This window comes from Blennius ocellaris, assembly GCF_963422515.1.
Source record: "Blennius ocellaris genome assembly, chromosome: 15".
NCBI classification, from domain to species: Eukaryota; Metazoa; Chordata; class Actinopteri; order Blenniiformes; family Blenniidae; genus Blennius; species Blennius ocellaris.
Genome location: NC_137664.1, coordinates 7,412,857 through 7,424,470, shown reverse-complemented (window position 1 = coordinate 7,424,470; position 11,614 = coordinate 7,412,857). Strand labels below are relative to the sequence as shown.

At 39.3% G+C, this 11,614-nt stretch overlaps 1 protein-coding gene across 1 annotated transcript in view; it reads right to left on the bottom strand.

The window, feature by feature from the left end:
- Positions 1–206: 206 nt before the first annotated feature.
- The window catches only part of brinp1 (bone morphogenetic protein/retinoic acid inducible neural-specific 1), a gene marked incomplete at both ends in the record, with an annotated part of 95,232 nt that continues 83,824 nt past the window's right edge, over positions 207–11,614 (bottom strand). The window contains 2 exons of the mRNA XM_080510479.1: positions 207–1,347; positions 7,075–7,297. Of these exons, the coding sequence (XP_080366605.1) occupies positions 207–1,347; positions 7,075–7,297 (1,364 nt within the window). The remainder of the gene's footprint in view (positions 1,348–7,074; positions 7,298–11,614) is intronic.

The window sequence follows — 11,614 nt, the reverse complement described above, 5'->3', positions numbered from 1 at the left end:
CTTCTTTATCTGACAGAAAAAAAAGCTTTTCATCAATGCATTTTCCTTTGTCTCTTTAAGAATTATGCTTACAAAGTTAATATTACATCAAAAGGCAGAAAAGGTCAAAAAATGAAAAAGAGAAAAGAAAAAGATTAATATCCCCTCATAGTTCATAGTCGTTGGGTGTTTCTGTTTAGTCTGCGCTCTTTATGTTAATGTTGCGTTCAACAAAGTTTAGCAGTCAGGTGGTCTGATTGTTTTAGTATTTCTGTGCTGTACATGTCCAAAGCATGATTGACTCGAATCATCTCGCTGTTGTTGAGCTTCAGCCGATGCTTCAGCATACAAGAGAACAGGTCCAGCTGGGGTTTGCCGGGTGCAGATGGCGGCGCGAGGCGATTAATCCGATCCCTAATGTCGAGTAGCAGGAGCATGACGGATGAGGACGAGTAGAACTGGGTTCCTTGCGTGTACGACTGGTTGACCTGCTGCACAGCACTACGGAGCAGGTCGGCGTTAAAGCGCAGGCTATAACCAAACACTTGGATGTCAGATATTTTGATGTAGATCTGGCGTTTATTCGGGTCTGCAAGATCCACGGGGCCCTGTCCTGTGTCATTGCGGAGGCCAGTCGGGATCTTGGCACGGCTGCGCAGGTAGATGTGCACCGTCTCGAAGAAGGTTTTCCACCGGTTTCCCAAGAGCAGAGTCCAGTTGAAGCACTGCGAGTTCTGCAAGCGCACTTTTTCCCAGCGTGGGTACCCATGCTCACCAAATGGCATGCTCCAGCCTTCTGAGTGGCTACCACTGAACGGGTTGACATAAACAAAGAACATGGGGTCAATGCTGCTATTTCGCATCTGGCAGATCTTCATCGATAAACCAATTATCATGTGGAGGTAGTCCATCCGGTTTTTGTTACTTTTGAGAGTCAGGGACATGCGTTTGCGCCATCGCGGGTCGAAGAATGTCTCGAGGCGGATCTCATTACTAATGAAGGTAGTGTGGATGTACAATCGTGAATCCATTTTCTGCAACAGATATTTGAGCTCCAGGTCCTGAAAGTCCAGATCAGTTTCGAAGCTGATGAACTGCTCGCTACGTTCTGAGTCCACATTCTGGGGCTCGCACCGACCCCGGTACAATTTGTAGCCCTTGTTGCAGGAGCCACATTGTGAGATGTTGGCCAGGCTGCACATTGCACAGCTGTTGTTGCCACCGATGACACACGGTATGGGTCGCTGGCACAGTGTGACACCTGTGTGGCACACACATGTCCTTTGGCTCTCCAGGAAGGTCCCCCAAAAGCCATTCTCATTGCAGTAGAGGAAGGACTGAACCCTGTTGAGCCACTGCATCACAGATCTGCAAAGACAAAAGATGAAAAAAAAAATGGAAAAAACACAACAGTGATCAGAATCTTAAAATTCAACCTGATCTTCAAAAGATGACATAATTATAGATATTTGTGATTGCACCTTGGCTGAATTGTGGACCCAGACTCACTTTCATTTTCCATCTCTTCTACTCAAACTAAATCAGCGTTTCCACTTTTTTCTGTTTTCTGTGAAAAGTCATGCAATCCTTGTACCTTAGATTCTGCTCAAACCAACAACCATATGCAATTTTCATTTGTACAGTAATAATATTCGCAAGGATATTACCATCTGTATTGACTCTTAGAAAAAAACAAGTGTCTAATATTTACAGAAAAGGGGTTCTCCTGAGATAATGGAAATGATCTTCTCTATGCTTTATAAATGGTTAAACAAAATTCGTTCATATTTGGAATAATTCTGATACACAATGCCTCTTGTTTGCCCCCTACGAATTGAGCAACTTTTGTCTAATTAGAAAGAAACTAAACAAATCTGGAACCTGTTTGTATTGCGATAACTCTTTCTGAGACTCACCTAACCTTTTGTGATTTGAGGTTATTAGCTTTTCATTTTGAATTTTGTTGGCATTTTTGGAATAGAAACCAAAATTTAAACGGAAAAAAAAATTGGTTAGTTTGCTAAACGCACGCCCACGTATAAGTTGCATGTAAAACGTCTAGTCGGGAAAGAGAATCATTTATCTCCTTATGGGGGAGGAGTTCAATAATTTCCCTCAGGTGGACAGCATTACTTGTTATTCTTATCTTGTCGTTTCTTTCCCCCCAGGCATCTTTCCTTGTCATCTTGACAGTACAGAAACGTCTTTTCTGACTGTCGGAGGTGAATTCTGATTCTGGATTTTTCACAGAGGAAAGCTGGTCAAGGTTAGCTTGACGTGTAAATGAACCTACACATTAACTAAGATGGATGACACTGCATTCTGAGCAGGCCAGAAACCCCCAGAGCTCTAAACAAAAAGGTGTCCAGAATAGATCAGCCAAGGAAGACAACCTTAGCGCAAAGTGTGACTTCAAATTGTCAATGGTGTAAAGTGAAGGTGTGCGTTTCCTGCCCCTCAAGTTATATAAAAGTAAAGTCACAAGTAAAACACATTCTTTGTACAGAACAGTTTGTATAATAGAATAAATCCTACCACTTTCAGCCACATGTCTACAGGAAAAATGTCAAAATTTATTGCAAAAGACTTTAAAAAAAAATGCATCGATGACTATACAGGACAACAATAGAAATGCATACTCGAGGACACAATTTATGCTATTTTAAAAAGATTGAGGCCATAAATGCTCCTTTTACTGAAAAAGCTTAAAAAAAAAAAATCAAATGCATCTTAAATTATCGTCAGCATCGAAGAGTAATTTGTACTTTCTCTCAGGCAGAAACTAACATTACAAGTAACTTCTTGGCAAGGAATACAATGGAAAATGAGACTGTGTCTAACTAAAAAGGAAGCACTCTCTTCTTGAGAATTGTTCATGAGAACAAGCAGTTAACCAAATGGCTGAAAGCGGTCATATTACCAACAAAAACCTGAAACCCTGAACACACCCCAATGCTCATCTTGTAAAATGTGAAGTGGCTGGAATCAATGGCACTGTAAGCCGATTGTCATCAAGTGATTCCATTAAAAAGAACAAATTTAGAAACACCATTGGAAAACAAGCGCACTCTCATTACGTACAATCACTATGCCTTTTTAAACAACTTTATGTTGAAGTTTCTCATCCAAATCTGTCGGGTACAGGTTGCTGGATCTTTATTTTTATAGGCATCGAAAAAGCTCGCTTGACTGTGCGATTATGGATCTATTTTTATTATTCTTCATATTACGGAGACACTTGCATGATTACCAGTTTGTGCAACAGCAGAATAACTCATGGCACATTTGATTACAATGCAATAAAGAAAGAGAAGTAATCACCCACTGGGGTCTTGTACTAGTATTGCAGCTCAACCTGAATTATAAATTGTACAGTTCAATATTCTAGATGAAGCCATTTCCTTGCTTCAGAATGCTTGATTACTTTTTTAAAAACCTATCTCAAAATGTATGGTTTGGTTCAAAAGGTTGATTAAAAAAAACTATTGGTATTCAGTGTAGAGCAGATTATTAATTTTGTATGGAAACAGTGATGAAGAAGAAACTCAATCGCACTAATCTAATTTTAATATTTTGCTCAGAAGTTTGATTTCCTCAAAGCAGTTTCCCAATGTCGATTTAAAAAGTGCCCTTTGAGTACAATTACCAGTATTTGTTGCTTTTTCAGTGCCGTGTAAAGGTTCCCAGCATGTGCAGGGTATTTTTTCCTTTAAATACTGTGCTCAAGTTATAAATTGGCTCAGATGTTTTCGTGATGTGGTGTCGTTTCTATCTGCTTGCATGTGTTTTTTCAAGATGCAAGGAAAGGCATCAAACAGGTCTTGTTAGTCAGATCATACATCATATCCCCCCTCCCCCCCATGTTCACTCAGAAAAGAGAAGAGAATATCTGAGCAGTAGACACGAATCTGCACTGATCAGAGGAAACAAAACAAAAAGTCGACCAATAAATTGGCAATAGTAATGCATGAAAGAGCAGGAGTCTCCACATTGTATGTGACATTATATTTGAATGTTTCTGTGAGCTTGTGCTCAAGCAAAAAATTTAAAAGGACATTTTTTTTAATGATGAATATGATGTGACATGTCAAACTGAAACCATAGCTTATTCATCATATCAAGGCTATAGTGCTATTTCAGTTTGCTTGACTTTGAACATGAATATTTAAAGACGATGCAGAGACTAGATGATAATTATTTAGCTCCAAGTGATGCTACTTCATATCTGTCACCGTTAATCATTTATTATTTCAAGATAAACAGGGACATTCACTTCACTGGAAGCAAGCCGCTGCGTTTGTTACAGGAAATGTGATAGCAGAATCGTTTAGGCTTTCATATTGACTGTTCACAATCAAGAATTATGAACCGTTGAATGAGTAAATTGCGAAGTAAACCTAGAACAAAACGTCCACGGGGTTGTGATATGTTCTTGAAATTCTTGTCAGGCAATAACTTATTATGCCTTTCATTAGCTGTTATAAATACTTGTAGTAAAAGGGACCCAGTGATTTAAAACGTTCAATCGTTTAAATTCATAATTAACTACCCTCAGCTGCAAGAATGTAATATAGATTAAACGGTTATTACAGAAAGATTATAATCCTACCTGATTTTACACTGTACATTTGCTCACCCACAAAGTTATTGCTGCACAAATGTCCCATCGTAAACATGGTTTAATAAGTCAAATGCATTACACACAAAATAGGATTTACTTTTTCTGGTTTTAATGTGTTGCCATGGCAACAACGCTTTGCAAAAGCGTCCACTTTTCTTTGGGGTTTTGGCTTTTTTCTCTCTTCCTTTTTTCTTCTCGTCTCTGCAGCACAGTGCAAGAAACACCTGCAGCTGGAGCTTCAACAAAAAAGCAACAGGTTTTTAATATCCTTTCACTGTTTGGTATTGGTATTTACAGTCCAAATACTGATATTACATTTTTTTGTTGTTAGTGTTAATAAATCCGGGGAGGTGATTTCATCTCTCCAACAGAACTCCCATAAGCTCTCTTATCTTTGTTACAATGAGTCATCCTATCACACTGTACTCATCTTTCGATCCCTTGATAACCATGCACGGCAGGATAACCCCCACATCCTCACGGGACCACTATGTTCCCACTTGTTGAATCTGACGGGTGGGTAGTTTCAAACGCTGCACTGTTCTTTGATCATTTCTGGTCCAAGTCACCACGGGGACTTCCACAACCACAGCTTGGGGGGGGAAGCTTCCCAGTCCAGCAGACATGACGGTCTTAAAACACTGGATAAACCACTGAACGCAATTCTCACAGCACCCCTCAAACTGGAATGATGCAAAGTAGCAGGTGCATGGCTGCATCATTTTCTCCACTGTGGGGCTGATATATGTACTGAAGGGGATCCAAATGGTCTCTCGCAAGGGATCTGTCTTTCTGTCATTTCGAGCCCCGTGTGCCGATGCTTTGCCACCGAGGCCAGGCAAGATGTTTTTTCACATCTTCATCAGTAGCCTCTGCAGTCCCACTAGCAGGCTGAGGACACGCTGCAAGGCCTCCCTTAAGTGGTTGGCCACACACCTCGAAAACACTTGGGCTGATGCTGGATTGGGGCCTCAATTCCCTCATCCCACGATCAGCTGTTATAGGCAGCTCAGAGAGGAGATAAGGGGTTGGGGTCCCAATTGGCAGTGTGAGGATGGAGGATGTGGTTTTCTTCCATCAGGGCAGAGGAAGGTTGATCTTAAAGGATGTCTGGTATTACTGACTGATGACATCCATACAGCCATTCATCTAGCTTCTATACCCACTATATCCAACGTATGGTCGTTGAGAGTTGAAGCCAATCCTCACTGATTGTGAGAGAAAGGCGAGTTAGACCCTGGACAGGTCACAAGTCCATCACGGGGCCAACACAGAAAGACAGGCTATCACTCACACACACACTCCCACTGAAAAAAAATGAACCTAAATTGCACGACACTGGATTGTGGGAGAAAGCAGGCGTACCTGGAGTAAACTCGGGAGAACATGTAAACTTCCCACAGAGGCCCCAGCCTCACAATCAAATAGGTTCTTACACTACAAAACCATTTCAGTTCATCACAGGACTTTACTAGCCATGGTGGGAAAGTGATACTCTGAGCAACAACTCAGGAAATGAGTTTGGAAACCCGTGTGCAAGTGCCGCCATTGTAGTTCCACTCACACATGTGAGAGTGCATATAACATGCACGCTGATGTGATGAAAACAAATATGTTCTCCATCTGATGCTAAGCCGTCTCACGCAAGCAAACAAATAAACATGCTGCTCTTATTTCCAGTGCCATCAGGGCCTCTTGATGCATACTCTATGGAAGAGGAAGCGCGCACTGCGGCTCTTTGATAACACTTCAGAACAAACCTTTGCCAAGTCTCATATACAAATGTGGGTGTGCTCCTTTTTCGCTCACTGACAGTTGACAACGCTTCATTTTCAGACCACTTAAATGAATATTTTACAGATTTTGTTTCCATTTTTATGGTGACATCCCTGCACACAGCAGTTTTAGGGGCGTTTCATGTGGCGGCGAGCAACTTTGCATATTTTGCATAGTGTTTTCTGATATTTGCTGGAGTGGATGGAGGAAATTCCTGGCCTTTCATGCAGTGCTGACATGGTGACACATCAGCAAGGCTCTTAAGCTCCAACTGCAGTTGGTGGTGACAGATGTGTGCAATGACCTATCAAGAAAACTCCCACAGCTACATTTTCCTTTCAGACTGCAAAGTGAAATACAAGAGTGAGCTGAAGTGTTTTGGGCATGTGCAAAGCTCAGCACTAAGTTTACTTGATAGACAGAAACAACAGAGCCATAGGTTTAAAAAAAAAAAAGAAAATAAAAAGCACAACAATAATCCATGACATTCTTACTTTGCATACTTCAAAAAACAATAATAAAAGTAAACGGTACATCAAGTCAAAGTAGGAACTCTCTCTGAAAGTTGTCACATCTTTTCCTCCCACTTCTTAGAGGAGTTGATATCCCAAAATATCCACCACACATCTTTCATCCATGTTGGTGACAAAATACACGGCTAATTTCCAAAACAACACGGCAGTCACGTCTCCACCCACCTCTCTCTAGGCATCTGGTGGTTAGGATTATGGTGACAACGGATGCTGAGGCCAAAGAGCTTGCGGGCGGTGCGCTGGATCTTGAGTCGCTGGATCTCCAGGGAGCTCTGGAGGAGCCTGTAGCGGGCTTGCAGGTCCCAGTCGCTGCCCCACAGGAGATGCACACTGCTGATGGGCAGGAAATGAGTGGAGGGCAGCCTCTTCAGGAAGGACTTGAACTCATCTGAGGTAGCAGAGGAGCATGGAGTGAGACAACAGCAAAGGTTGAAAGATTACTGTTCACAAGTATAGTTAGAGAGCAGCATAATCACCAATAATGTAATAATGGCCAAGAGCATTGCACTTATACTAGGTTAGCCCAATTTCAATGTAATAAAACCAATAACATAACATTGTGCTAATAGAGTAATACGATTTTGATCCATTATCATAATGGATCAAAATCAGTTTTTGAAGCAACGCAATATGTTATTACATCATTTAAATAGCATTAAATAAATCTTTAAAATGTAACAAATAAAGCCAATATTGTAGTTTTTGAAATTTGTGAATTCTGCTTACAAAAATAGGTATAGTGGATGGGACAGTTGTCAAATTCATTCATTAACTATAAAATAATCTGCAATAGTTTCTCACAATCATGGCTGTAAAACAAAGTTTACTTTTTTTTTTACACAATTGTAATGTTACTAGGTTTATAACTTTATTGCATTCAAAATGGCCACAGTTATTACTTTATAAATATTTATTATATTATTGGCCATTATGAGGTCATTGGTTGCTACAAACTTGTTGATTTATGTTATTTACTAATTTATGGTGTTAGTACAAAATAAAGAAAAAAACCTGAAATCTTAATTTCATTCAGAAAATAACTTTGTCTTTTCAACTATACTAACTATTATTGTGGTAATGATTGGAGACAGAATTTCATCTCCCACTTTATTTCCTAATATCGGTTCTTTATCAAGTGCATTATAATGAGTTGAATTGCCAGATGTCATTGTTAAAAGGATCACATCTCACCATCCTGAGACTTAGAAGATGTGGAGTGAAAAGTGCATTGAACTGCAACCTCATTGAAATGCGCTGCCGCGCCGCTATTTCATATTACATTAAATTCAAATGTTGCTCCTCATTTCAGCCCACTGTTTTTATTTTGTTTCATTTTCCTAAAGTTTTCTTCAGTTGTAGTCACTGGGATTGTTTTTTGAGATGATGGGGATGCCAACCAAATGTTGTTGTGTTTTTCAATTGCCATGCCAATATGGCCTCCTCACGTCCTTTTGTACTGCACTTCTTTATTTACTCTGCTATTGATGTGTTGTTTGGTGATTTTAGCTGGCTTTTTTTAGACGCTTCTGTTGTGAGTATTTGTGGAGAAATGAAACACTCAGTGCCACAAGGACCTCTTACTCTGTGCTCCCAGACACACACTCAAGATTACTGCTCCAACAAATTTGTTCCAACCAGTGCTGGTGATTGTCCTTGTGTCCCTCTTACAGCCACTGATAATTTTGGGTTGTCTTTTCCTCAGAGAACTAGTATTTCCAACACTATCTTGACTTTCTAGTAACAGTGTGACATACAAAGTCACCAAAGCTCATATTTACAAGGACAGAAATTATCTTAAAAATATAATCCCGTGCCAACACAATTAAAACTGAAGACATGATCTATTTAAGGTTTGCATAGGTAGGATAGGTGCAAATGTAGGGTGCGCACACATCAATTTAGGGGAGGAGTATATGCTTATTGATTAATATACAATATGCAGTATTGCAGATTACCTACCTTTGGAAACACTTGCATTGATTATTGTTATTGTTTTTACTGCACATTAAAGGCTGTGTCTTTCTCAGATATGTTGCAGTTACTGTAAACGGAGCTGGTTCACCAGGACTTTTGTTTGAGGATTTTACTGACATATTTTCTGTGTTGTACCTCTTATTTGGAGTTTGTGATGAATCTTTTTTGTGTTTGACAAATTCAGGATGTATTTGCACAAGGCCCCAATACTTTGGATAACTTGCTCCACCCTCCAATATATCCAGTTCTACATTTTTGTGCTTTTGAGAATTCAGCAGGACACTAACTGCTTCATAAAGACAACAAGCAAACCTCCACAGATGCAATCTTGTTCTCATGTAAACAAAATTATTTATGTTATTTAAATGTTCCTGTTTGGGGGCAATGTCACTTTCATTTATTCTAAGTAAATCACCTGTACACAACAAGCAAACCGAAAGGGCAATCTGTTTGCATGAATATCCAATCAAGCACACTTTATGTGGGATCTTAGTAAATCAGGCCCTGAAAGTAAACTCCGGGAAACCAATCGTCATATTCACAGTTCATTTCAAATGCAAAGATATTAAAATAGTCAATTTCAATGTAAATTTAGGTGTAAGTAGTAATAAGTAGGATGGAGCCAGTCTTAAATTAGATGAGTGACTAAAATAACAATATGAGTATTTTGTAATTACATCATCATCATTTAGGTGATACATAGAAATTAACTCTGAAAGCCAATGAGCTCATTGTATAAGACCACCTGTGCTACCTGACATGTGTTACAGTGAATAGCATGACATAAATATTCCTGGAGACGACACAAAGCTTTGCCCCTCTCAACCCTGGAGAGAACAGGTGCGGCTGTGCATCATGCGAGTACCCTCCTCCAGCCCTCCCAAAGACAGTTTAACAGCATTAACCATGGAGTTGAGAGCTCTTTTTCAACCACAGCCGTGAAATGTCAGAATTTCCTTCACCCTCCTCCCAGGCATGTCAGAACTCCCTTTCCCTTTTTTCTTCAAAGACGGCAGATTCCTTCTCCTCCCCAGTTTTGAACTTGCTCTATTCCTCCACCCAGCCTTCAGAGATGTCAGGTGTCTCCTTCGCCCTTTACCAGGAAAGAAAGCTGGCATCTATAGTACCCAACACTCGGAATTATCTAAATCTCCTCACCAGAGAAAAAACATCTCCATTATCAAGTCACTCCTCTATGCAAGTTCGATGGCAACTGAGTCTCTTTGTACAAGCTTCAAAGCCATCGGGAATCCTTTCCTTGATACAGCTTCCAAAGAGTCCACATAGTCCCCTGAGTGACTCTTATCTCAAGTCACTCACTACACCTTATCTAAAGATTACAGCGCCCACAATGTAACCACACTTTACCCCTTGTGCCATTACGTTTATCAACATTTCATCCAAGCTGTGTCCCTTTCTCCAATATAACGTTAATTGTAAATATTTGTCTTTAAATACATTTAGAAATATTCTATGTTGCAAGATTATTGACCATATGCTGTATGTTACAAATCTATAACAAACTGGTTGCACTGGGAAAGTCTTTGGAGGACACAGTAAATTTCTCTAAAATTATATATATATATATATATATATATATATATATATATATATATATATATATATATATATATATATATATATATATATATATATATATATATATATAAGCTGCATTTGTATTTGTCATTAACTTACACAGGTCACAACTATTCTGATTAAACCCCCATGTAATTAAAAACACCTCTGTTGGATTAGCGTGCTCTTTTCTGATTTAAATTCCAATTGGATGGTAGTGATCTTACCCCATTTATGATTTGTTTGGAGTCCATATAAATGGAACTTTAGCCTGCTTTATAATGCTGGGGATTTGTGTACATGTCTGTTAGATAAATGCATCACATGATGCTATTCAGAAAAGAAAATGCACAACTGGTCATTGTAGGAGACATTACTGCTGTTGACTATGTTATCATCACTTCTTGACCAGACTCTGAAATGGACAATGCTCCTTTGTGTTTAAATTTCAAATGAATTGCAATAAGCACTGTTATTCAAGCTAACAAATCAATTTTTAATCATGGTAGCCTTACAAAAGTAAAGCTGGATATGGGTTCATGAACACATGTCATAACCTGTCAAAGCCATAGTGAAAAGCATCATGGGATTCACCAATTGACTCAGTCTTATGATAATATTGATCATTATATGTCTGCACATCAATTTGATCAGTACTTTATTCTGTGCTCATCTAAACTGAACAATCTAAACTTTTGATCTTAGCAATTCTTTGAGATTGACAGAAAAGTGACCACATGTAAACACAGCGAATGAAACACACTTTTTTATGGCAACTGACTTGGTCAAACAATATTTCTCAGGGGAAATTAGATTCTCTCTCGAGGAAGTAGTGTCCACGATGGTTTCCAACATTTGACAGCATGTATCGGATTTCTTTTCCAATTCCTTTGACCATACTGGATATTGGCCTGTCAAAATTATTGAAACTTCCAAGCATAGTACTATTTTTTTGCAATTCCCTTGAAATCATGATTAGTATTTTGTACCCTCACAATGACTTTCACATTATGTAGCAGTGCTGAGGTTTACCTTTCAACCGAGAAAAGCTCCCTGGCGCTCCAAACCAGTTGCACGATGTGGCCTCAGATGCTGAGCAGAAGTAATTGTAGCTAAACAGCTAACTATATTGAGCTAGTTACTGTGACTATGA